Source organism: Calidris pugnax, unplaced genomic scaffold, assembly GCF_001431845.1.
Source record: "Calidris pugnax isolate Ruff unplaced genomic scaffold, ASM143184v1 scaffold398, whole genome shotgun sequence".
Classification (NCBI taxonomy): domain Eukaryota; kingdom Metazoa; phylum Chordata; class Aves; order Charadriiformes; family Scolopacidae; genus Calidris; species Calidris pugnax.
The window spans coordinates 2,097,815-2,125,527 of record NW_015091280.1 but is presented as its reverse complement, the minus strand read 5'-3'; the positions used below and the strand labels follow the sequence as shown (position 1 = coordinate 2,125,527).

At 41.8% G+C, this 27,713-nt stretch overlaps 1 protein-coding gene across 3 annotated transcripts in view; it reads right to left on the bottom strand.

Moving 5' to 3' along the window:
- EPHA4 (EPH receptor A4) overlaps positions 1 to 27,713 on the bottom strand; it is a 106,887-nt gene that overhangs the window by 17,102 nt on the left and 62,072 nt on the right. For all 3 annotated transcript variants that reach the window (XM_014960651.1, XM_014960652.1, XM_014960654.1), the window contains exons 5-10: positions 10,652 to 10,776; positions 9,312 to 9,471; positions 8,127 to 8,238; positions 2,931 to 2,989; positions 2,047 to 2,160; positions 1,681 to 1,866 (exon numbers count right to left, since the gene is read on the bottom strand). In XM_014960651.1, coding sequence (XP_014816137.1) covers positions 1,681 to 1,866; positions 2,047 to 2,160; positions 2,931 to 2,989; positions 8,127 to 8,238; positions 9,312 to 9,471; positions 10,652 to 10,776 — 756 coding nt within the window. The remainder of the gene's footprint in view (positions 1 to 1,680; positions 1,867 to 2,046; positions 2,161 to 2,930; positions 2,990 to 8,126; positions 8,239 to 9,311; positions 9,472 to 10,651; positions 10,777 to 27,713) is intronic.

Below are 27,713 nucleotides of genomic sequence, written 5' to 3'. Positions count from 1 at the left end.
TACCAAACACCCCAGCTCTGAGGTAACCAAGCTGCCTTTGCTGCAGAAGCATCGCTCGCTGCGAGCCAGGCAATGAAACGTTCCGGGGTCAGGCTACCACCTCCTCGGTGAAAATTTCAAATCATTTTAATTCAGTGACAACTACATTATGCAAATGCATACAGTCATTTATAACTGCTAGAGCTGTAATAGCTCAGGGGTTTCCAGCCTTGGTGGGATTTCAACACAAAGATTCCCCTGTTGCCTTTCTTTTACAGAGGTGCTAGAAAAATCACTGTCTGCCGCAAACACTGTGGCCTGACCACAACCCGCCCCAGCTTTGTTACAACAACAACAAAAAGAGAGACTCAGACCTTCAAAATTCAAACACAGTATTATCTTTTAATTTCAGTTTTGAGGGAGGCCCTCAGTAAACAATGGTCAAAATTAGTCCAAACCCCTACTTTCCCTAGCGGAATTTGTCTTGAAAAGGAAATAGCGACACGCTGCTGTTTTCAACAACTGTGAGAGAAGGCAGACTAGGAGAGGTAAACACAAATAAGCAAGGGTAAGGTCTCCAAAACCACAAGTGGCAGAATAAGTATCCAGTTCCCACCAGTGTTCAAGCAGGACAGGGTTTTTCAGAGGCATTGATGGCATTTGACAACCCTCTATGCTTTGTCCTTCTAGTAATATTCACTTTTTAACTTTTCATCCATATCTAATTGCAATTCCTTACACTATTAATACCCTTCATTCATGTCCATCATGCACACAATCAGCTACAGAAGGTAAGTTTCACAAATTCCACTCTTCAAGAGCAGCTCACAAGATCACTGTCTGCTTTCCTTGCTATCCTGAACACGAGCCCCGACATCCAAAGGGTCTTTTAGGATTAGTGACCAGTGCCAGGCTTTGCCAACGTGCTACCTGGGGCAGCTGGAGTAGGGACAGGAACTGCCCCATCACTGCAGCGCCTTATCAGGTCAGACCCAAGCACATCTGTCTCACAGGTGTATTTTCAGTTCTAGCCTACAAACAGCACCTCACGAGCGCTGTCATTCTCTTTCTAAGGCAGGGTTCATGGCACAGTGAACACTAACAGACTTTAAAAAAAAACCAAACCAAACAAACAAAAAGATTGGCCAGGTAAATTTTGCAGGGTGAAATTATCACAGCTGTAAATCAGAGAAAACAAATAAGCAGGTTTCGCACTAAAATAGCCTACTTGATTTCAAAGGCTTGCTCCTTACATCTGTGCTTTGTACCTTAAACATATGACTCTGTAGTTTTGTTTTGGTATTTTTCCCCCAACCATTTTACATTCTTTGCTCACCATCTGCTTTTGCCTATCCCGTAACAATCAGCTCAGTCTAGCAAAGATGTGAAAGATGCCTGCTTGGCATAACAAGAAGGGGGAAAAAAAAGCCAACCTCTGCAGTATTAATTCCCCCTACAAAATCTTGTACAAGCTGCCTACAGATAGAGTATCAGTTGAAACCATAAACCCATTTATAGCTGACAACAAGATTAATGACTTGTCCTGCACTGATTTCCTCCTATTAGCTATCAGTGGATCTGTTCCATCTGTCATTTCCCAGGAAAGAGGGAAAAAAAAAACCCCAAACCAGCACACACCACCACAGACTTAATTTCTCAGTGACTTCCAAATTGGCCTTGTCATGAAAATGACCTACTTACATTTAGTAACTACACCTTCCAAGTGGATGATATTGGGGTGGTCAAATTGTCCCATGATGCTGGCCTCGCTCAGGAAGTCTCTCCTCTGTTTATCAGTGTAACCAGCTTTCAGAGTCTTGATAGCAACACAGATCTCTCTTTTTCCTGGGACTTTGAGACGCCCACTGCATACTTCACCGAATTCCCCTTAAGGAAAAAGGCACAAGAATCCATGGTCATGAACATGAAGCACGGACTCATGTTGTCAAACTGTTCCATCAGTTCATTTGGGGGAGTTGTCATGCAAAAATCATAGGATCCCATGTTTCCTAAAAGCAAACTTAAAGCTATATTTACAGAAAAAAATGCAAAAGTTCTGGCACTTACCCACACCAATAACTTTTTCAATCTTTATGCAGGAGGCATCAATTTCTTTGGCAAATTCCCTCACAGCTTGGTTTGGATCCTCATATGTAAAAGGATCCACATATGTTCTAACACCTGCAAGGCAGAAATGTTTTATTTGAAGTCACTGATCTACATGCTGCTGAACACAGAACATATGAGACTGAAGCCTTAATGATATACAACAGCAAAGAGAGTGTACAATAAAAATGTACTGTAAGCCAGGAATGACTGATGAAGGAAGGAAGGACTTAATGTATTTTTCCCCAATGTGATTTTTTAAATGCAAACATTTAATATTTCCCAATATTGATGTAAGGAATTAGGTTTTGCCAATATATGAACTTCACAAATCACTGCCATCACTAACAGGCCAATAGCCTGTCTATAGACCTATGAGACCTAAAATACATCCCACTTTCCTTTTGGGAGCCAAGAAATTCTGAGCTCAGATCCTACATTTGTACCTGGACGACTGAGATGGAAGTAACAGTATGATTCAGTGCTGGAAAAAAGGCAGCATAGTTCACATTCCCTTTCTTGCAGGATTGCCTCCAGCCCATTCAGAAACTGCTTTAGCAGAGCATTGTGGGGAAAAATCATGCCTAGATATCACTGAACAGATGTATTTCAGTGGAAATTAACAATGGAGGAACAATCCTATCTGTCCCATCGAAAGTTTTTACCCAGATACTTCTGTTTTTCCTTTCACTAAAGTACATAGTTTTGAGGAAGGATGTTTGCAAGAGAGGTAAATGGAAAGGTATTCATCTCAAGAGGAATGTCATCCCTTATTTCCCAAGCATCAGAACATTGGACATGCTTTACGAACCAAATCAAAAAACCCAAGCACCACTGCCTTTTACCTTGGTTCAAATGTTTCTCCTCATCTGCTTCTTGCTTAGCCTTACTGTACTTACTGCGCCTGTCAGAACAAAACAAGCAACAAAAAAAGAGCATTACAGTTCAGAGTAAGTATCTCTCTTTGAGACAAGCTCAGTCTTCCCAACCTGCTGAGACTTGAGCTGTTTGCACCTGCCACGACCTGCGCTCAGCAGCTCCCCTACAACAGCCCGTGACACAACACACACACTTACCAGCGGGGCAGGAGACTCCTCGCCTCAAACTGCTCTAAGTGTTATTGGCATCAACAAAGCACCAAGGGAAACACAAATCTATTTGCATCTCGGCATTTAAAGAAAGAAAAGAAAGCTTACATTTTGGCTACTCTTACTTCAAATGTGTATTTGCAATTCAGTGGAAAAAAGGGGCCAAATTGCTTTTTAGCCCTATCACATATGGATTTAAATGCTACAACAGAGGTGTTTTGGTAGATTGATTTTCAAATATAATTTGACACTTATTTAACTGCATATTTAAAACTGGAAACAAGTCTATTAACACAGAAATCAGGATAGCAGCAAAAAAAAAATCCCTGACCATCAAAAATGCAAATTCCCAAGTATTTTCTTTATTCTTTTAATCACTGTTTAATTGAAGGGGACAAAGAAGTCCTGACGGCAGATCTCCTCTACCAACCCTCTGAGCTGGAGAGAATCATTTAGTATAGTATGTTAATTCTATAGACTGCTACTTGTACACTTCCATGCATGATATTGTATCCAGTTAGGTATTTAATTAGTTCAGCTTTAAACTTCAATGGTTAAGTGGCATTAAGGGAAGTTAGTCTGTTAGGGAAGATCAGCCAAGTGTGTACTGGGATTTGAAATTCCACGGCATCTAATGTACGTAGGTTGAAAGATTTGATTTGGGCTTTTACCCATCATTCATTGAAAGTTCAGAACCAGGCATAAGAACAGACACTGCTGAAGAGAGGGGCTTTTTGTTGCTTATTCCTCGGTTTGCCTGTTCCTATGGAAGTCCAAGTCCCCCAGCATGTCAGACCCAGGTTAGCTACCTGGCAAGAGTCTGGGCTGGAGTGAAGAAGAGGGAAGGCAGAAGGAGAAACCAAGCCTGGAGAACAGGAGGCAAGACTGGCACTGTCTGCAATGTGCAACCTGCTGCCTGGAGTGGGGCAGGAGACGACCATGGACACTGGGGTGAGATCAGCTTAAAGGTCTGAAAATGGTGAGTGGATAGAAGAGGAAAACAAGAGTGGGTGAGAGGAAGATCTGTTCAGAGGTGTGAGCTAAAAGGAACCCAAAACTCCCAATAACAGGAAGAAAACGTGACTGAGTCTCGCTTGAAGCAAACCTTCCTGAGTCTCACCATTCCCCTCCCATCAGCAAAACCCTTCTGCCCATTAGCAAAAAGCATTTCACTTCCCACTCTGTGCCTGGCCTGCGAGGAATGGCAGCTTCCCATGGCTGGCAGCTGAAAGGCCATTTCCAGGCCTGTGCCTTTGCAGACTTCTAGTGCTGGGTGTTAAACACACTATGCCAATAATAAAAACTATAAATTAATCATGAAACAGAAGGAAAAAAAGTTCTGTTTAACACATGAAGACTACCTGATCTTTGAACCAAGCCTCACTGCTCCCAACAACATCAACAGGACTCCTGTTCAGACATAAAAAGCAGGTACACATCCAACCATAAACGGTTGGGAGCTTCTTCTCTTGATGAAAGTCAATTAAACGCAAATGGCTCCAAATCACAAGAAGAGCATTATTAAAAACCACACTGGATCCAAACATCAATTTAAACCATTTATTTGCCCCAGGACCTACAGCACTGGTAAAACAGAGCTGAGTTAAATAAAAGGACTACGTTCTGCTCCAAGTTACTGAACTGAATAAGAAGGAAGAGGCAGCACAAATCTCACCCAGTGCCATACAGCACCTACTGTGCTAAGGCGACTGCTGAGATGGTTCTGTGTATTACACAACTTCTCTCAGAGGCAAGAAAAAATGGGGGGAAAAAATTTCTGCATTTTAAGCAGGACCCCTTCAAATTCATTTTATTAATGTTCAAGCACAGATGGGAGATATGAAACGCAGGCTTTGCATGAAAGCATTTTAAGTATGAAAAAATGCTCTTATCTTATTTTTAAAAGTACAAACACCCTAACAACAGAAAAAAAGTAACCTTCCCCCATGAAAACCCAAAGACATGCAAAAAGCAAAGGGAAACAAAGGGATTACTGTTCAAGCAATGTAATTGTAGCTCATTAAGCTTAAATAATACCTTCCAAACTAACTACCTACTTCCACTTCTCCCTGTGTCACCTGTTGACCTCTCCTGTTTGGCTTGGGGCAGGACACCCCTGTCCCCAAGCAGCCTGGGAGCCCTGCACCACTCAGGTGAGTGGCAGAAGGGACCCTTTGTCACAGATTTGAAGCCCGTAATTACAGGGATTTTGGCGGTGGTGATTAAGTAGCTGGCGTTCAGGACAAGAACACAGAAGCTTTCAGAAATTGCAGGGGTCTGAGACACAGGTGGGGGCTGGCAATAAAGAGGAGGTAACAACAGAGGGGTTTAGCATGCACTGAGGTGAAACAGCACCTCCTCCTCCTCCCAAAGACCAGAGGGGCTGGGGATGCTGCAGTGCTTGGGCAGCAGCCGGCAAAGCACCTGATCCAGCACCATCAGCAAAAGGTGGGCAAGTGCATTCAATCTACTGTTTGGAAGAATTTCTGACAGGATCTTTTAGATGACCTGAGGATTCTGTAGGGCCATTTTACTCTATCCAAGTCCTTTTAGAAAGCGGCCCTCTCTATTTTCCACTTTCCCAAATCCTTCACAAATCTATTTGAGATATTCTAATTTCAGTCAGAGTTCCTGCAGGACAGGGATTAGAAACACTCACGCTGCCTCCTGCACTCTGCTCTATGGACATGCTCGTCTTAACCTCAGTAAGTTTAAACTAACATTTAGGCAATTAGTTATCAGTTAACACAAACGCCGTGGTTGCAGCACAGAACCAAACAGCTTGAGCTGCCTGAAGGCAAAGTCCTTTGACAAATTCTGTTGTAAAGATGAATTTTGGGATTTGAGCAATGACTTGAAAAAACTTAATGCTAAATTAGTAGTAATAACCCAGGGTTCAAAAGCAGGTACCTATAGCATATGCCCAGTTCCCACATTTGGCTCACAGGTGCAGAGAGGCTATGTCTGTAGGCCAAAGCACGGTTTTGATTGTAAAATTATGACTTTTAGGTCATGGCTAGATTACAAAACCTCCTCATGGGGACTGTACGGACAGAAAAGCTTTTTCTCAGCTGAAGTAATTTTGGAACAAAATATAATTATTTTGCTATTAACTTCTGCTGGTGTAGGAACATCACGAAATATCCCCAAAGCCCACACCTCTAAATGACATTGGTAAAATGGTTAAAATCATTAGAGGAATGGTGAATATTAAAGTAGATTGTGTTTATTGAGAGCCACTTCCAGCTACTGGAGAGTTGTGTATTGAAGAAAGCTATTAATTAGCAGGGCTCCATGCATTAGTATGCACAGAGCAGTTTCACTGTCCCAGTATTTCATTCATGAAATGTCTTTCCCCTTCCACAGCCTCTCTGAGACCCACCAGCACAGAGCTATGGGACATCTCTGACTCCACGGCCACCAGGACACTTATCTCCATTTGCACCGGTGCTTGGACCAGCCTTTCGTCCCTACGCCCACCTGCCCTTTGTCTTGTCTTTGTCCAAGTTGAGCACTTGTGGGCAGAGATAACTAAAGAGCCAGCCTGAGTGGTGAGGAGACCTGCCTGAGCGCGCACCCGCAGCGGCGAGTCTGTCATCTACCTGGCTCCAGGCAGCCTTTCCTTTGACAGCTTTATGGCTGATACTAAAGAGAATCAATATGAGGGCAAGGGGTTGACATTTCATTTTCTAAAAAGTGATCCATTGAGGGCCAATCACCAAGCAGTGTTTATCAGCCTTGGGAAGCGACATTTTTTTATAGGGGGAGGAGGGGAAGGAATCATCTCACAGCAGCTCGACAGGCTCAATTCTCCAAGGTGGCGACTCATAATTAGAAATCCAATGTATCCTGCTATCAATCCTGCCTTAAATAATAAAGTGATCAATAAAAGCGGAGAGGAGATTAAGTCATCAAGCTCAGTGATGCTATTTTCTGTTGCAATGGCTTTTAATAAACCTGTCTTTCTGCATTACATTTTCATATGTTCTGCTCTTCTTTCTTCTTCCCAGCATGGAGGCTTGGAATTGAACACCCACAGAAAGCTATAACAACGCATGTCTACTTTCCAGATATTACAATCATAGTGACTTAACTGCTCTTTAAGACAATTTAAAGTAAAACAGTAAATCAAGAGGAATTTGTGCACATTTATGGCTGATGCCATTTAACTGATCAACAGAGACTGACAAGACATGCATCCTTCAGATTCCAGGCTTCAGATGCAGTAATGATACAGCCAGTTTTATCTCAGAATTACATTGAAGCAAAATCATGCCAATCTGTTTAAATGAGACTCAACTCAAAGATGAAGACAGAAACACTCACTGTGTTTCTGCTACACTGTCCTTCCATTCGCAGGATTGTTCCTGATGCCTGGATTGAATTTGGGAGAATGAACAAGTACTTGGTAGAAGATTATGGTCCTGCTCTGATGAAATAACCATTGATCCAGTCTGCTGTGTAACTGCATATGATGCTGAATGACTGTAGCTTCTGTTTTACAGTCATATCCACGCACACTGGAAGGACTAACCCAAAAGACTAATGCAGACTAACACAAAAATCACAAGCATAGCAGTCTGATGGCTTAGTTCACAACAGTGCAGTTGTTTACTCCCTGTCTATCAGGAGTTGGTCCAAGAAAATCTACTGTACCCATACCCATTAAACTTAACTTCAAATTACACTAACCACAAATCTCTAGCTGGCTTGCTTCTCAATGCCAGTTATTGGAATCAGCTTTGCATTTGAAGGGCAAATAGAGCTGGAACTATTGCCATTACATCACATGCTGCTTGGTACTAATGTTGAGAAGATCAAAGCTACATGGGAGAAGGCTTGTAATGCAAATGCACTGTTTATGATGCTAATCAAAGAATTTAGCTTTGTTTCGAAGAGACAAAAAGCTCTCTCATGAAAGAGAGAGGGGGAGAGAGAAGCTTAAGTTCTTACCTCCTGCTGATGACAAAGGCTGCAATGAGAATGACCACAAGAACAACACTGCCAGCCACGGAAACAAGAAGCACTGTGGGATTGGTACCATCGCCAATGATGGGGGAAGGAACTGGAAACAGAAAAGGGAGCATTAGTGTCAGACACTCTCAAAAAATCAACCTAGGTAGCACTCAATGAGGCTTTCTGGCTTGTGAAGGCAGTTTAGAGTAGCACTCAAATCTACTTTCAGGCCTTTACGATATAGTCATTTGACACAATTTTCCAACAGGGCCCTAATTAGCTGAAGACATGATGTTTGATAATGATTTGAGGAACTTCAGTTCACTGGGAAAAAGTACTCCCTTTCCTTCTCCCCTTCACTGTTGCTCAGAGGGTATAACGGCTACTTTTTTTTGCCTTCCTAATTGCTTTCCACTCTTCTTTCCTCCTCCTTTTTCTCTCAGTGGGGCCAGATGATCACTCCCCAACTGACACAAAGAGAATAAGTTATTTTAAAATGTCTTCCCTCTTCCTGCTGGATTGATTATTTTCAGCTGTTAACATCCTAAAGGATGTTGCCACTACCTGGCATGACCTTAAATTGATTTAAACTGACCTGTATGTCCAAAATAAAATAGGCTTGGTCATATTGCCTTCCTACCATCGAAAAGCAAACATTTGGGGGGCTGAATTTGCATGTTTCCTTGAGCAAAGTGAAAAGCTCTACTGACAACATAATTCAAACATTCTGTCTTCATATGACTGTCTAAGGAAAAATGCAAATATGTGAGCTGATGTAGGACACCTAACTGATGTATGTCAATAGCTTGCAAAGAGGAGTAACAGGGTTCTCTTTTCTTGCAAATAAGATATTCCAAAAACATGTACAAACATCTGCATTTACAGTAAACAAAACAGGTACATAAATCTCTCAAGCATCAACGGCTTCCAAGAGTTTGTAAGATGCATGTTTCCTTATGCAACACTGAAGCACTTCCATTGTTGGAATATAGCATATCCAAATAGATGTCCCAGGTCAGATTCATGGCATCACTAACAGGCATGTGGCCATGGAAGAACATTTTCCCAGAACAGACACACCACAGTCCATGCAACCAACAGGAAACTCCCAACATGCAGCTCAGTTACATTTGCACGCTTTGCTCAAGGAAAAGAAAACGAGATCAGTGGGCATGTCATTACCTGTGTTAGTTGTGAACTCAAATGGTCCACTAAAGTCTCCATATCCTGCTGCTGTCCTGGCCCGCACGTGAAATACATAGGAAGTCAGGGGGTTCAAGCCTTTGATGTCAGTGTTCCTGGAGGCTGTCTTCACAATGCGATAGCTGCGCTCGTTTTGGTCCTAACAACAAAAGAACACAGTTGTGATCGAGTAAAAATGCCTCGCTGCACCATGAACCATAGAACTCCACTTCCTTGCCAAAACTGTCATGATGAAAGAAGATGAGTAACAATGATGGAATTCTCAAAATACGTCCCGAGGGCTCCTGCTGTCAGCCTTGCTCAATACCCCCAGCACTGTGTGCTGCATGGAGCTCTGAGCAAGCCAAAAAAGGATGATGAGGCGGTAGGTATGATGCCCATATATCACTGATTATTTAAGAAATCACACAACAAAATCCTCTGGAAAATAGCCAAGCCTTCAAATAGGATCCTCTCGATGAACAAGCAACATTTTACTCACACATGCTGGCACTTTCCTTTTCTTCCTACCAGCCTGAAGCCATATAAAAAAAATGATAAAAATATTTTTAAAAAGAAAAGACTTAGAAAATGTCTTCCAGAACATCCAATCATAAAAACTGTTTTCGGCTGGAAAATCCATCAGAAAATGTAATAATCTAGATTCCCTGCAAATCAGATGCCTTTTTCTGTATGTATTACGGAAGCAAGTTAGTGATTATCTTTAAAAAAAAAATTTAGAAGGATGCATGTGCATGTGAGAGACAGCGCACACAAGCAAGAGCAGGTAATTGTTCATTTTTGCAGAGAACCTTCAAAGAAAATAGCTCTTTTCATAGTTCCACAGTTGAGAAGTTATTTGTCGGAATAACATCTCCCTCTAACTTGGAAAGTATGAAGAATGTAATTTTCTTTCCTTATTCTCTATTAAAAGCCATCCAGCCCACACTATCACTCTAAGCAGAAGCTATTGGCAAACAGATCTTATTATTATTGCTGTGTTATATACTTCATTATTATACTTCTGTCTATGAAGTAAAGCTTATGTCTCACTTCTGCCCAACATTATTGATTTTCATTATAAATATGCTTGCTACAAAAGCTCTGTTCCTAGGTAGGAAAAAATAACAAAATAAACTTGTACCATACAGTTTCAACTGCCTATGAATCTTATTCTTTCAAGCAACCATTCAAGTGCATGAAATCCTTAATTGGATTTTATTAAGCTGAATCTATTTGGTTTCAAATGATGGAATCCCATTTGGAAAGAAACTGTAACAGAATGAAGTAAAAAGCTCTCCCCGAACCAAAGTTCTTACTTGTCCATTTTTGAACAGTACCTTTTCATAGTATTTGACTTCATACTCCAGGATAACTCCATTTGGCCTGTCAGGTTCCAGCCAAGCCAAGGCAACGCTGTGTCTTGTTATCTCTTTAGCCTGAATCAAAGCAATTGGGGATGGAGCTGCCAGGAAAAAAAATACAAATATATAAGCAAGAATTTAGTTTTTAAGTTTTTAATCATAGCTTTCACAACCTGAGCACATTCAGAAACTGCGTTTTTCTTGCAGGGGGGTTAGAAGCATTAAGTATTTTTCCTGTTTTCTTTAACAAAATTGCATTTAATTCCCCTCTAATAAAGCTTGGTATTCTGGACAATACTAGATAGGTAGGCTCTGAAGTAACATTACAGTTGTCTAAATACTGCAACGTTCGTGATGCACAGGTACAAATCTCCCTACGGTAGTGAAAGATTCTGCCTTACTTTTGTCCTTTCTTAGGCACAGTACATAGACTTTTGTTTTAGTCCATAGTAATTTTCTTCTTCCATCTCCTCAAATTAACTGATGTTACTTCATTAGCTGTTTGCTTTACAGGAACTATGAAATTCCTGAGGGGCCAATCTGGTTTTCTCTAAAGCTGAGAAAATATTGCCACTGATTAAGTAAGACCAGAATAAAGCTGAATACATATGAATTTGGACCCTCCCATGAAAACCAGGAAACTTGTATTTCAAGAGTCTGAGCCAATTTGTGCTTCCTAACTTGCCCTGCTTACGCCGAGTCTGTGAGCAGTCCCTGGAGAACGAGGAAGCTCAGCGCCCAAGGGCCAGATTCTGGCTTTGATAGTTCCTTCCCAGGCAGCAGATACCTGAGATTGGCCCATTGTGTACCAAAGTGGCATCATCTGACCCTGTCCCATGTGGCACTATATCGATGCAATGAACAGAAAGAGCAGGATTACGGGCTATGGGATTTTTGGAAAAACTCTACCTAGCAACAAGCTAAAATCAAAGATCCTTTAAACTGTATCTGTGTGCAGTAATAAGGGCTGCAATGAAGAAGATAATGGAAAACATCTCATTGTGCACCCTGCACTTTCAATAGAGCCCCTGCTAATGCTGAAGTTCAGGTTTTTGACTGGCTGGAGGACAATGCTTTCTCCCTTTGACTGTGATAGCAGCAGATTCACGGCTACGCTGGGGGAACGGGTTTTCTGAAGATTTATGAACCCGGCTGCCCCTTTCTTGCTGTTGTGTTGCTGTGTGGTCACGTCTCTAGCCAGCTGTTATCAAGCTCTTTTGATGCTGACAATAGCTGGTATAAATGGTGGAGTCTCCAGGGATAAAAAGGGACATTCATGAAATTTTTAATCTTATCTAACAAAGCTGTCCTGTATAACCAGAGATTAGAGGTCTTCCTAAATTGAATATATTTCTTCTTTTGTCCCCTGAAGCTGTAGACATGTTGCTCTTTTTTACCCCCCTTTCTTTTTGTTTCTTTTTCTACCCTTAACTTTGGGACGACAATCCATGAAAATGTTAAGAGAGTAAAAAGTATCCTTGAAACATATATCCTTGAAAACTACCAGGAAAGACAAATAAATAAAACAGTCACAATAAATGAAAGGAAAATTGAATGCTGAAAGCCTCAAACCTACTTGACCATATCAGACAGTTCTGATGGAAGTGAAAATAACCAGTAGACACCGCACAGTCACAAAAGGGTGTCTCCTCTTGATGTGAAACCATCAGGGAGCTGCTTCCCGATTTACTATTTGACAGTTTGGCATCTCTGTTAGAAATGCCTCCAGAACCTTTCTCTCTTTTTCCTTGTCTGTCTCTCACATGCAAAGGCAAATACTGGATGACAGAGGAGACTATAAACACAGCCAACAGGGAGGATGCAGGTGTGCTCCATCAAGTTATATCTGTGGCATGACTGGGAACCTGCTTAACAACCTTACAGATCCTCAACAGAGAATCAGGCTTTTTTCCCCTCCCTTTGTCATAATACCGCTTAGCTAATAAATTAGAAAACGGATTTGTTAACCTAAAACACACACATGGGCAGCACTACTGATAAGCACTACTGATAAACCAACCAGAGAGAAATCTGCTTAGTTGATTGGTGCTTTATGCAGGGCAGACAGGCAATTCTTTTTACTGAGAATCTGTCACTTATGCTGGTCTGACCTCATGAATTGCAGAAAGTTAACTTTGTGTCCTTTATCCTCTTTTTAACCTCCTTGGATTCTCATTTCATTTCTGCAGGCATTTATATTGGAAATAGCGAGTTCCTTCAATATTGGGCTGGTAAGTGCTGTATGGAAGTGCATTTCTTTCTTGTAAAATGGCTATTTGCAGCAGAAGAATATATATTAACTAATCCTTTTTGTAGAAGATGCTCAACTTTATACAGTTTAATAGGTGCTTTCTCATGTTTCTCAAAAATGGGCAGCTGATATTAGGCACTACAGCATACTGGAATAAAGAACCTGCTCCTGGCCTCCAGGACACAAACAGGATTTGTACATCAATTCCTTTGTTACTCCTTACAATCACAATTGTAAGAATGGCCCTAGTTTTTCCTTCCTGTCCATTCTATGCAAATTCATTCTACTTAACTTTCCATCTATTCTTTTGTCCTGGATTCAGCAGATGAGCAATTTGTTTCTTCATTTTTTTGTTTTGACTGTACATCCTGCCTCTGCATCCTTTCTATACAGAAATCCTAAGAGTGCTGAGGTCCAACTACAGGTTGAAGTACCAGAACTTCAACAGGCTGTCCAGGAGCTCTTTAACATCTCTGCAGCACAGACCATTACAGGTCTGTGCAATAGGATGGTGGTCTGCAACTCTGTGGGCCTTGAGTATCCCGTGGGGATTTTTTCCCACAGTTTTCCCATTGCATGGATAAAATCCTCCATTATCAATTCTCTCTTACTTCTGCAAATAGCCCTCCAAATCAGGTTTATTTGTTTCCTTGCTTTCCAGGATTCACCAGCTGACCTGAGAAGTTGAAAGACCGGGCTTCTGGACAAACACCAGGTCTGAGTCTCCTAGGATATATATTACCAAAGGAGCTTAAGAGTCCAGTCAGTAGAGTCTGGGACAAAGAGGACATCACCACTGCCAGTTCATCATGGCAATCCAGGCAGTAGTCACAGCTTTCTGGGTGAGTTTGTGCAAAATATTTAAATTCTTTCTTCTTCTGCCTTTTGCCTTTAAATTGCCTCTTAGGGATGATGTGAAGATAAACATGTAACAGGTTGTAAAATGATGCTTTGATCACGAGCAGAATAAAAGACAGAATCTTCTCTTGTATGCGCGTGGGCTAACTGTTCATTATACACACACATTCCTACACAAAACATACTGAGGACAGCTTGACAAAAAAGAATAATGTACATAATAAAGATGTTTGCAATAAGATCACATCATAGTTTTGGAAGAGAGTGGGAGATCACTTTCACTTTTTGTACATTCCTCTTCCCTATTCCCTGATATTTGGAAAGGAACACTGAGCACAAACTTGTTTCTCAATCATTATTGCATACAACAGCAAGTTTTTCTGCCACACGTGCACAGATTGTACATACCAAGCACCAATTCTACCAGAACAGCCCATTTCACAAGGAAGAATGATGAGGTATTTTGGTGTCTAAAAAGTGGTCCTCTTGAACAAAAGCACCATGTGTAACTTTCCCTAGTTCAAAGCTCAGCAGTTTCTCTCCCTTAAAAACCCCACTCCCTACTGATGTGAATGTTGCAATTTTCTTTTATCTACTTCCTCAATAACCTGCCATTAAACACCTACTAGTAGTTTTATTACTGTGGTTCTGAGCTTCTGGCCTACAGAGAGAGAAAGAGCACAGATGTACTACAAAAACTTCACCCAAATGCCATAAAGCCATATCCCAAGGCTAATAAGTGCTAAATTATAACAGTTTTGAGGCACTTTAAAGGATGGCAGAAGCAGAGTGTCAGTTTTTCATTACTGGTTCAAATTAGAGAAGGGGGGAGAGGAAAAAAAAACCAGGAAATAAATAGATGCAATAAAGTCTCTGGCATGTAGGCATCCATGAGTGAAAACAGCCCTTTACAAAACTACAACACACGAGTACTCAGTTATCAAAGATACACAATGCCCAGTATTTTAGTGAAGATGCCTTCTTAACCACAGCAGGGTTTACTTTCCACTCCCCACGATTTGAATTTAAATGGATCATGTTTACTCAAGGGGTCTTTCACTGATTGAAAAATATACCCACAGTTTGTACATTATCTCAGCTAAATTCAAATAACATATTTAAATTTAATTACTTGAAGCTTAGGGGTTTTCATGCTTTTCTTTTTTCCCTCAATTGCACACAACAACACTTATTTGTTCTTATCAATGGCTATGTGCTTTGTCAAGCATCAAAATTAAATGCTTGAAAGCACTAATGATGTTACTGTGATTAAGGGTTTTTACCTTCCAGGGTAGATACTAAAAGCCTGCTGCATTATTAATTACAAAAACAAATAAAATAAATAAATTAAAAAAAAGACTTCTGAGAATCTAACACAGAAGAAAAGTCCTCTTAGAAATCAAAACAAGGCAATAAAAGATCTTCTTCTCTTCATTGGGACAAAACACATTTAAGAGAACCTGGCATATTTCCTATTTCAGGTTTTCCCTTTGAATATTTACTTTGTAATATTGTGGGTTTCTACACAGGATTTCGTAAATTATGTTATCAAATAATCTCACAGCAGGAAAAGGATATACAACACAGAGAATCAAATTTGTTTTTAATCGTTTCTAAAGGCAACATTCTCCAGGCCAGATTCTGGTAATTTTATTCATGTAAGTGAGCAGCTTACTCTAACACTCTACTAGCTGTTGCACCGACTTCAAACCAAGCAAAGGAAGAAGTATTCCGTTACGAGTACCAAAATAAATTAAAAAGACAGCAGTTCTGGTATTTCCTAAAATGATGATGTACAGTTCTGCTTCCTGTTGGTCCCTTGGATCTTTTACCCACTCTCTTGTCCAGCCAGAAGTGCTCCAGGACCCCTGTTTCTGGATAACACCACCCTATGCTCTGAGTCCCCTGGCAAGTGGCTTCACAAACAAAGGGGTATGCATTTTAGCATCACCCAATTTCCAAACATATGCACTGCATATGTATAAGCCATGTATGCGCATGAGGGTGAGCACATGAAACATGTGCTCCTATGTGAACCTATGTGCACACACGGAGACGAGATGTCTGTGCACGTCTGAAGAACTGAGCTGGAGTTTGGCGTTCCCATTCCTCACTGCCGGTACGACAGCTACGCCTTTCTCCTGGGGACCAGCAAGAGTCTGCGGGCTCGATGTGTACTTCAAAAACTAACCACATGCATATTTTATTTTTTTTTTTTTCATTATTCCCTCTGTAAAAGTGGAGCAAACTTTTTTACTAGTGATGATTGGGCCAGGTTAGGACTTGGACAAGGATCTAGAGGCCTGATTGCTCAACCGAGCCACTGGAAGCCTCCCAAGACATTCCCTAGTCCTCTCTGTCTTCCCACCGTCTGCCTCTCCCTCCCCCAGGAATGACGACTGGCGAGGAACACCTCCCAGCCTGGAAACTGAGACACGCGAGATTCAGGCCAGCATTTTCAAGCTTTAGCATTCAAAGCAAAGACTTAATCTACGCCGCTGGAGTAAAGTGCCCAAGGTCATCCACCCACACTTGAAAGTCCTGGCCGACGTAACGCCAGGCAGCCTGACAGCTGAGCTTGGCCTCTTTCTCTCAATCCCTTCAATCAGTCGTAATCCTCCTGAATTAAACTTTCCCTCCTTGTTACTAGAAATCACGCTGCTCAGGAATAGCACCAGCTCGGCCACGGGGTGCTCTCATAGGACACCTTCATCCCAAAATGACGGGTCCAATTGATCTTCCCTTTCTTTCCAGGCTCAGCAACCCAAACGCTGCCAAGGAGCCCTGAGAAAAACAAGTGACAAGCTCTCAAACCTAGGGACCAGCTCACATCAGTTATGCTTGTAATGATGTGTTCATAAAGGAAGGGGCTGGAAAATGAGATTTTAAAGACTGTTAACACAGCATTATTATGTTTTAAACATTTCCTCTGTTTTAAAGTTTTCATTTCTTGCCTCTCCCAAAAGAACCTGCACTGCAAATCTTGTCAAACCACAAAAGCTGGCTCTGACTTGCATCAAATCAAAAGCTTGAAGGAAAACCCAGGCTGTTAGCAGCAACAAATAGCAGTAGTTGAGGATTATTAGAGTGCTGTATTTCTACCACCCTACTCCAGCTTCAGATTTTGGAGACATGCAGTAGCTGCTGAGGATCCACAAAGAGCCTCTGTATTTTCTGTATTGCATGTTCAGTTCTGTGTCATTTTTAGCACAGACTACTTCAGCAGACCAGAACTGCTCTAATTTAGATCAAACCAATTACAGGAGCTGAGGTCCCACCACAGTTCCCTGTGGTTTACATCAGGAACTGCAATGAGGCAGGGGTGACCAAGAAGATTTCACACACCCAGGAAATGGCTCGTTCTGGCTATTAATTTCTGAGGACCAGCTCTTGACAGCAATACATTATTTTCAGATACTGGCCCTCCGATTCTGAAGGCCAAATCATGATGTCAGCTAATGCAATGCAGGTCTGGTGGAACTCCAAAGATCTGAATCTGCAACCTGCAATCCCAAAGATTGTCTTAAACCAAAAGACTATAGAATCCACACCACATTTAGCAAGAGATCTGTATTACAACTCAAGCATGGGGTCTGTTTAGTCTGAGAATGGCTTGTTTTCTTTCTGCTAGCTTGCTAAGAAATCCTGTTGGCATGTTCTGACAAGGATAACTTAATAGTTGCCAACAGAAACATGGCAGAATACTGTGTATTTCCTGTATGTATGAATGCCAGTTTAAAACAAACAGGAAAACAAGTCTTTCACTTGGGAGGCAATTTGTAAAAAACTGTCTGAACATTACAACCACTTTAAAAAAAAAAAAACAGTACCGAAATATTTCTAAATGCTTAAACTGGAATGATTAACACAAGAAGGGTGAATGTACTTAGCACTGTGAATTGCTCTAAGAAACTCTAGAGTTATAAGCAATTTGTTAAGATGGGGAATTAGTCAGCAGCTGTCTGACCTGGGCAGGTTTGGAGCCGCTGGTCACAAAGCAGGTCACGTTGCAGTTACTCTTCCCTCTAGTTGAGGTTAAAATCTGACCCAACATAAACAACAATAAATTTTGTAGCCTAAGGAAGCCAACACTGATGTTCCACTGCACTATATTGGATTGAGAAAAGCAGAGAAAATGGGCCACACAGTTCAGAAAAGGAGAGATTGCCATAACTCTCACAGCCCTTGCTTTGGGGCCCAGGCCAGTCATGCTTAGAGTTAGAGGTAGGATCCCAGGACCTGACTTTGGGTTGGACATTTCTGGGAAGCACGTGCTGTAATCATCCTCTCAGGTCCCAGACTCCGGTCCAGCAAGGACAGACTGCTAGAAACCACTGATGTTGGGACACGATGTATAGCACCCCAGGGTACAGTGGCTCTGAGGGAGCCAGGAGAAATTAGAGACCATAACCTCTAGTTATTAAAACAGATAATAATGTTGGCAACTGGGCATTTCCCAACCCCTCAGAATAAGTAGTCTGGAGCAATCTGACCCACTTACCACCATTCCCTCAGGCCAATCCTACCTCACCCACACAGCCTGCTTTTCTTCCCGAGAAGCTGGAGGTAGCCACCAGGGCTAATTCCTCCCCAGAAATAGCCTGTCCTTCACCTTTGCATTGCTGCACAGGAGGAGGACCTGCTGAGCTGCCTTTTCAAAACAAACTCCTCCACTCCCCCTTCCGCAATGAAATCAAAGCAACCCTCAAAGACACATCAGATGCCCCCCAATGAGACCCCTGTCCCATTCTCTAAGCCCTTCCTCGGGGCAAGCAACCATTCAGCTATTCCTCCTCCCATTTTCCCACCCTCCTGCCCACAGTCAGAGGAGTTAAGACACGTCTGCATATGCTGCATGAGTCAACAGCTGAGGGGGGGTAGGGGTGTGCAGCACCAATGAAATCACCCATGGTATCTGTGCCCTGCAAACCACCCCTTGTGTGCAGCTTTCCAACCACTTACAATAGTGTATCAACAATCCATAAAATAATACAGAAAATACTGACCCTGCTCTATTAATATCCCAAGGGGGCAACCCTTCACCTTACTTTGTGAAGGACAGCTCTCAGCTGATGCCTTATGTCTACATCTATTAACAGAAAGCCTCCTTTCTGCTCCTTTGGCCCTTTCTTATACTTACCACCAAGCCTCCTGAGCACGTGGTTACCCTGACAGATATGCTGGGTGTTAAAGCTTAACTCACCATGCAGCAAATGTTTGGTGTGTTGCCCAGGGCAAGACATCTCCTAATGCCGTTCTCCTTGGTTCTTGCACAGTTACTTTTTATTTACTTGAAACATGGATGTCTAGATGATATATATATGTGCTAAATAACTTTCTTTGTCACTTACTTTCAGCATTAAGAATATTAGATTTTGTAAGAAGAGCTGCTTAAAAGCCTCTTTGAAATCCAGACAAATAAAAGCCTCTGCCCTATATGCCACTTAGATGCTTTGGAAATACTGAAGTATCTTCTACCCAAAATAAATAAATGAAAGTTATGACTCATTTTGCAAAAGCAACATTTGTTACTTTAATAAATAGATTTGGCTACATTGTCTCATTCTGGCTTCTGAAGTGCTAGGATAATAGCAGAGAGCTAGACTTTGCCATTTGGGTTTCTCAGATCAATCACCCAAGTCAGAGATGGCAAGAATCTTGGAGGACAAAAAGATAACAAAATTATAAATGTTTTACTTCAGCTGTGATACACAGCTCCAACAGCAACTGCAGGCAGGGTCTCAAACATACCCTCCTCAGCCTGCGGCACCCAAAAGAATCAGAACCCAGGACTCACCTAAAAACAAAAATCACAATTCCTGTCTTAGTACTCAAGAGTAACAAATTGTTACAAAGTTACCAAAGTTAATGAACTTCACCTTTGTTTACTTCAAGCTCCATCACACAGAAGAGGCTGGTGCAGAAGGTTTGCATTTACGTATTTACATTTCAGCTGAACGACCTGCAAACTTTAATTGTAGGTGATATTCAGAGCATTGAGCTGGAACTCCGGTAAAGGACCTTCTGTACAAAAGTTAGATACATTCAATATCATACAAGCTCTGCCTCTGGGCTCTTGAGAAACTCTCAAGATGCAATCAAGGTTTAGGTTTTCTGGGCTTCATGTTAGTAGCACTTTATGAAGGACTGGTCTGACAGCACCTGGAGATCGTCAGTTTTGCAGGATGCTGCAAGATACCCTGCCGTACTACCCCATCAAAGTTCCTCTTCTTCAGGGGAAAAAGATACTCTGTCTTTTGGAAATGTACCCCAGAGCACTGGAGTGCAGGATGCCTAGCTCCCATACTCAGAGCTCTTCTACCACGTCCTCTCACTGGAATTGAACTAAGACCCCGTTCCTTCATCCTCAACGGGCAGATTTATTCAGGAAATTAAAAATCATTAATAGACCCAATGAGAGAGGAAACTATATTCTGCACACAGTGTTGCTGCAAAAAGCAAAGGTACCTGAAGTCTGCTGTTCACTTAAAAAAAGAAAAAAAGTGATGAGGGACAAACTGGGGAAGCGACTTAAGCTTCCTGAAACACATAAACCTTAAAATTAAAATCTTAGCTCATGATGTCAGTAACTGATTACATCATAGGTGGCACATAATTAAACTTATAAAGGGGTTTCATTATTTTGGTTTTATGCCGGATACTGAAAACTAGTGCATTATTCATTTTAAAATTGTGTCAATTAGAAAACCCCCAAATGGAATAAGCAATTAAATATTAAAGGTGGCTGCCTCAGTGGAAAACAGTCAGAATGATAATTGGTAAAGTTTCCTGTGAGAAGCCAGTGCCATTACAAAGTCTGAACAATTTCAATCTAAATAAATAAATAAATAAAAGCAACCTCATGAGGATATGACAATTTGGAGTTGTACAAAGAAATCAGCTGTGTTTATTTCCTGGAGGAGTACTGAGCTACAGTCTGGGCAAATAAAATCCCATGAAAATAATAATCCCAAATTAGCTTAGCAATGGCATAGATGCGTCTGTATTCTGAGCCTGGACTTCCATTTTCAGTCCCAGATTTGCAGAGGACACTGAAAGCCCACCCCAGCTCCTACTGAGAAGATCTCTGCGGCAGGTCTCTTCCCCGCTCCAAGGCCAGGGCCCCAAAAGATACTGACAGGGTGGAACTGAGAAGTGCACAGATGGGGACTGCAAGGAAAAATATAATCCTCATTCAAAACCTGCAATTCAAAAATCATTTCTTCTTCCAACAGCATGCAAAGCACTTTTCAATGTCACATCTCTCCTCCCTGTAAGGTTCATGGTTTTGCTTTTAGTTCAGTTTTGTCATCAACAGGTCCAAAAATTTGATTATCTTCTCACTTGATCCAATGAAGCTGTAACTTTCATTTAAGGATCAGTCAGGCTGAAAATAAGCCAGGAAACTCCTGTGCTACAGAGCCCCTCTAACCTGTGATATTCGCAGCCTGTCGGTGTAGCAAATATAAACAAAAATATTCTCTGGTTAAAGAAAAATGCCATGTCTGCAAGGGGTGCTAAAGAAGCCTCCCTTTGAGCCCAGTCCACTCTCTTCAAATCACTTCTTCCCAGTACTTGCATAATTGCAGTTTTAACCGTCAGGGCAGGCAGCAGTGAATGCAAAGGGCTGAAACACTCTTGGCAAAGCACCGCTGGGTCTGCACATCGCGTCTGAAGGGCGATGGAGAGCACACAAATCCCTGCAGCTCCTACAGGACTCCCCTTGTCCACCCTGTCCCAGAGCGCCTGGGGAGCTCCCAAAGCACAGTGTTTAACACTCAGCTACTTACATATTCCAGTCACTTTCTGTCTTATTTATGTGCATGCACAATATCCTGATAAACTAGAAGGGAGGCTGCAGCCATTCCATCTGCATTGCCTTTTATGCTAAGAAAGATAAATTGAGGCTGATTCAGAGGACAGATTTAAAGAACGCAGTATGTTATCGAGACAAGCGCAATCTTCCCAGGGAGCCGTTGTAGTGGGTTGTCTTGAGATCATGCCTTTATTTGTTTGCTAAAATAAATGGACACCGCACAAAACTCAATTCATATAAGAGACATCTCTTCCAGCCCAGCTATACCTCCCGATTTTGCTTAGCCAAAACTGTCTTATCCTATTATTTATTGATGGGACCATTTAATGGCACATAGAAAATTTAAAATAATAAAAAGCTAATTAAAAACTTCAGTGCTTTCCTTTTAGTCTTCAGTAATCTATGGAACTGAAAGACATTTACATCCAAAGCACATTACAGTTTAAGGGGTTTTCTGTCTGTAATAATCCACAGACACTTTCAACAGATTTTAATACAGACAAAACCAAAGAGATTTTATGGAACAGTAGAAGTATTTAATAAAAAATCAGAATCAGTCAATCATCTTTTTAAGACTAAGTGGTAGAATTCAATAGCAGGAATAAAAATCCTAATAAATTGTGTAGGAACAGTTCAGAAGGCTGAGAAAAAAAGTTATAATTTCCTTTTAAATTAACAGTACGACTTTTCCAGAAGGGGTGTAATGAAATAAAAATGACCAAAGGAATAAAATACAAATGCTTGAGCTTTCTACATCTCTCTCTACTGTATGTAAAAAAAATAAATCCAAAACCACAATCAACTTTTGTTACTATCAGTTTACAAATCACAACTTTCAGAGACCTCAAATCCATTCTCGGGGTGCACCACTAAGAGTTCTGGGACTCTGGTTCTTGAATTTAGTAATGAAGGCGGATTACCTTAATCTAAGGAGACGCCATGAAATCCTTCAAGTAGATGCAGAGAGAGGCTATGCATATGCCTGCTTTGTTTAGGAGGGGAAGCCCACTGGAGCCCTGCCATAATAATGAAGTGCTCCCTGCACGCCAGTTCACACGTGGGGCTAAATCTGAAGTGACATTTCGCAATGAAAGGAGCAGTATTCACTCGTGTGCTCAGCATTTTGATGTCCGCCAAAATCTGGCAAACATGATTATAGAGATCCAGCAGGCATGCCACAGCTCTATTTAGTCCTCATGGTTCAGCGCAATGCTACGCAACAAAATAAATAAAAAATAAGAGGCTGCCTTGGGATGGCACTCTGGGAGTATGATTTCATGCATATGGATGGACTCCACACATGTTTTGCAATTCCTCATACAAGGAATATCCGAGCCAAAGGGGGCTGCTTTACCCACCCTCACGGGGTCAGTTCAGCATCCTGCCCTCCAAACCATGAGCCAGCGCAGAAACTTTGGGCTTCAGGGACTAGTGATGTTTATTTGTGCTACTCTGCATGGCATTTTAATTAGTAACTGTGCGGATTTAAAACCTTTGAATGGACACACAGGGGCAGTTGTGCAGCCCAGCTTTTGTGTTTCCACTCTCTTAAAAAAATCCTGTTTGAGGACATCAGCAGGGGGTTAATGGAAGCTTTGATAAAGTTCTCCAAAGCCTTTTATTGTTGCTCAACTACAGACCGGACTCTGCTGTCTCTCTGGCTGTTTTCCAATTAATTTCGTCAGCTGCAAAAGCAACTAGAAAATTTAGAAGCCCATCTAAACATTTGATAGCCACAAACGTTCTTGGGCAAAATCTCCTTCCATGTGAAAATATTTCCTCGCTAATTGTTTAAGGGAAGCACTTAGACCGGGCAGCAAGCCTTACGAATGTGAAGCATCAGTGCACTGCCAGTGAAATGAACACAGTCCAGAGCAAATAAAAGATGCAGGACCGTATCTTTATCTCTGTCAGTTTGGTAACTATTCATCTGTACCAACATCACCAAAGCAGAATTTGATCAGATTTGAGGCCTCCTAAAAGTAAATTTATGTAATTTATATATGATCAGTGCTACCCAGTCATGAAATTAAACACCTTTTTCCTTGAACTCCATTTTCCATAGCAAACCATGAGATCTTTTTAAAAATGTGACCAAACATATTTAAATGCTGCAATTACTTCTTGGCACTATCTGACATGCAACTTGTCTAAGCTGTTCGCTCAACCCTGAAGCTGGTTATTTACTAAGGATCTTTAGAAAGCACTTTTTTTTTTTTTTCCCCTTCCGACCAAGACTTGTATCCCCCACCTTGAATACAAATTCATGGAAATGGGTGGTGCAGACAGCTTTGCCAGAAAGCAGGCAGTTGTTATTTTAATTATTATTTCTTTGTAGAAAGCTGTAGTTGCCTTAAAATAATAATTTAATCCCTCCCAACAATAGTTTTCCCGGTTTTGTTTTTAAGACGGGAGCACGTATGCTTCTAACTGCACATTTATCACAGACCATCAGTTAAAGCCTGTGCAAGAACACAGAGTTGTTATTAAGAAACTCCCACTTGCATCTGCCAGGTTGGAGAAGCTCCTTACTCAGACACATTATCTTAGACACGTAATTAAACATGCAGAAGGAACCTAAAGTGGCCAACACATGACATCTCTAAGGCTCTGACAAATCTCACGCTAAACACTGAAATTTGCCAATCCAGAAGTATTCCTAACTGATTGCTTCCATGCAATTCCCAAATTTCTTGTGCTGGGATCACTTTTCTTCTTTGTGGATCTCCCACCACGTTTATATTTGAAAGGTCTGTGGTTTCCCAAAATACATTATTTGGTTTGCTTCAGAAGTCCTCGCGGAACTCCCTTCCATGTAAATCTTGAGACAGCTAAAGCCAAAACATGACTCCGTTGGAGAGGCAAAGCAAGGGAAGACCGAGGCAGGTCATTGTCCTGCACGACCCGGCAGGTCACCTCACCCATTACAGCAGGGGAAACCCTACAACAGCTGACAACTTGTCCCAACCCTTCTGCTTGAAAATGTGTGTGTGTATTGCTGCTTATATCTAGCAGATAAATGTGAAGCCTCAGAAACCACACTGGTTTAGATACAAAATGAGAAAGTTTCATACAATTAGCCTGGAATTCAGCAAGATGCTGCAACGAATCACTTGGAGCGTCACGCTCACAGATCACCCCTTTTTCAAGTCCCCGCTTACTAGTTCTGAATCTCTTTCTCTATTGAACTCCTGCTTGACACAGCTTCATTTAAGGAACAAGGAGATTGCTCATCCATCATCCTTAGTAAAAACACCTTTAAAGCAAAATAAAAACACCTCTTTGCAACTCCCCTTTTCCATTACCCCGACATTTTGCAGAGAAAAGAATGCAGCAGGTAGAAGGATCACACACATCCCATGCTCTGGACATCGGGCATGTATCCAGATGTTTGCCAAGAAATTATTTTCAATCAGGCTGGTGGGGAACTGGGTGGCCAGGGTGCTGTGACTGTTTATACACACCCAGCTACGTGCACGAGTTTGTGTGCCTGTAAAAGGACTCCTGGAACAGGCTATTTGTATCCTTTGGCTTCAGGGAACAAGTAACTGGAAAGGGTGGGACCATGCTGGTAGCAAATACTTTGAAAAAAAAAAAAAAAGAAAAAAAAAAATTGAATAGACTCCTGGATGTCTGGGAAGGCTACAGCCAGGTACTGCTGTTCCCAGCCCCTGGAATGCCACTCACTCCTTGTGTTTGGTCACAGACACAAACTTGCCCACCTTCACAGCTTCCAGGTTGGGCCATCCAACTTGCTGCAAACCTCAACACTTTACAACTGGTGCAAAACACTCACCAAGTAACAGCTTGTCTCAGCACCTTAATCCTGCCCTCCACAACACCCTAAACCTCCCCAGCGCTACCCCATCCTCACACCAGCTAGGGGAGCCAGGCGGGGAGCTGGACTGGAAAACCCACCAGCCGTGAAAGGGGAGCTGACCTGCACGAGCCTCCCGATATCCCCAGCAGGCACTAGGGAAGGGTGGTGTCAGAACAGAAAATGACTTATTTCACCAGCTTACACTATTTCAGAGGATCTGTGAAACTGACACAACTGTGTGATGAATCCTGGCCTTCAAGCTCAGAGCTCCTTCCCTGGGTATTTGGAAATGACATCTTCTTTGGGGTTATACAGCCCTTAAGAACTACGTTTCAATAATAAACAGCTCATCAGCAGGATTGCATTAAAAGAAAGGAAAATTTTTGCAAGAGCTAAGGACAAAACTACAGCAGTCTGGAAAGCTACAAACTTTGCTATTTTTGAAAGCAAAATTAACTTCTTTTACCACCTCCCTATCGATATGATTCTCAATATGCACATAAATATCCCCACATACAAAATCAAAAAATGTTATGTTCACTCCCAGAGAACAGAAATGATTTACTGTTATTTCTGCTGAAACCAGGGCTATGCTCAAAGAACATGATAGGGTTTAGAGAGTGAGATGGATCGATCGATCTTCAGAGTCTCTGTTAATTTTATTTTCCAGTAGTAGTTTAAGCGTATTCAAGCAGTTACCTAAAGAAAGCTCTGCGACTGCAATCTCGTTAACAATGTCTTTTGATGTTTCACTACAGAGCAATTCTTTATAGATAAGTTATAAATATCCAGGAAAGTAGCACATTAAAAGAAAATACTGAAAAACTTAGGCTTCCTGGCCTTGGCATGTGTTGCTTTTGATCTGCCTGAGCAACTATTACTTTGTCAATACGAGGAGTGCACACTGACCAAGGGCAATGTATGTCCATGAATTTTTACTGACTGCAAATTTAGCTCTGCACAGGCTAAACCACACTGGCAGAATGTAAAACCTTATATGCATTTTCTGTGCTGTTCCGTACAACACGTGAGGAATGCTAATCAGCATTTGAAAGGAAACGTGGGCTTTCAAAGAAGACCCACCGAAATGCAAAATAGGAATATATATTCCCCTACCAAAAAGTCCAGTAGAACTTGTGAGTCATCTGGAAGAAAATAACTCCCACTGCTTTCCCCCCTCCCTGCCATTTCTAACTCAAAACACAACCATTCTCAAAGGATCAGGGTCTTTCAGAATTTTTTTCCTATACGTAATGGAATTAAGAACATAAACAATAAACAAACCTAACGATTAAATAAATCTGAGTAACAGTTGCCATTTTCCTTCCCTGCACCGAATGCCAGTATTTCGGGTTCATCACAGTTTGGTCACCACAACTGCAGCCCGTCCCAGAAGAATACTGGATTCAGGCAGGCCTTCTCGGCGGTGCTCGCGTCCTGGTGGCACCGTGACCCATTTTATCTCCTGCCTGGAAATGGATATGGAGCAACGGCAGGGCTGTGAGTGACGGTGAGGGACCGGGGGAGCACAGAGAAGAGGGGGGGAAGGACTGCAGCACAGCCAGCCACACCGCTCTGCCGGCGAGAGGAAGCAGCTTGGAGACAGGCAAACAGACAGCTAGACAGGCAAGGTGTGGGGGACCGCAGAGACAAAGGAGACGGGGAGAGGAGGGAGAACAGAAAGAGGAAAAAAAATGGGACAAAGAGCCTGAGATACTCGTAAGAAAGATCAGTTCTTGATCTTGAGCACAGCCAGCTTGAAAACATCGAATATGATGCAAAGGGAGAAAGAGTAAGTTTATTTATTTATACTGTATTTTCATCCTAATTGGCACATCCTGCCTCCATCTAGCTGTGCTGGTCCACTTAAGGAAGCAGTGAGCCCGAGGTAACCTAACAAGGTAACAAATCACCAGGCAGTGTGTTTACTCAGAAATATCAACCATATTAACTCCACCAAGCAAAGGAGCAAGAAAGACACCCATCCCTCATAAAATGCAAACAAAAAGAAGGTAGGAAAGCAAGCAGCATAATGAGTTTGGATTTTAAGTCTCATTTAGAGCTTGTGCAGGCTCTCCCCACCACCACTGCTGGCCTGCCTTATGAACGCCTTTAGCATCTGTGCAAAACCTTGTCCTTGCGGTGCTGCCCCCTCGGACCCGACACAGAGCAGCTGAGCGGTGAACCTGGCTCTCAGGTTGGAGACCTAAACAGCTCGGCTGTAATCCTTAATAAAAATATAAACTCTTCAGCACTTCTTCGAAAACCCAAAAGCTTCCTTCTTGCTGTGAAC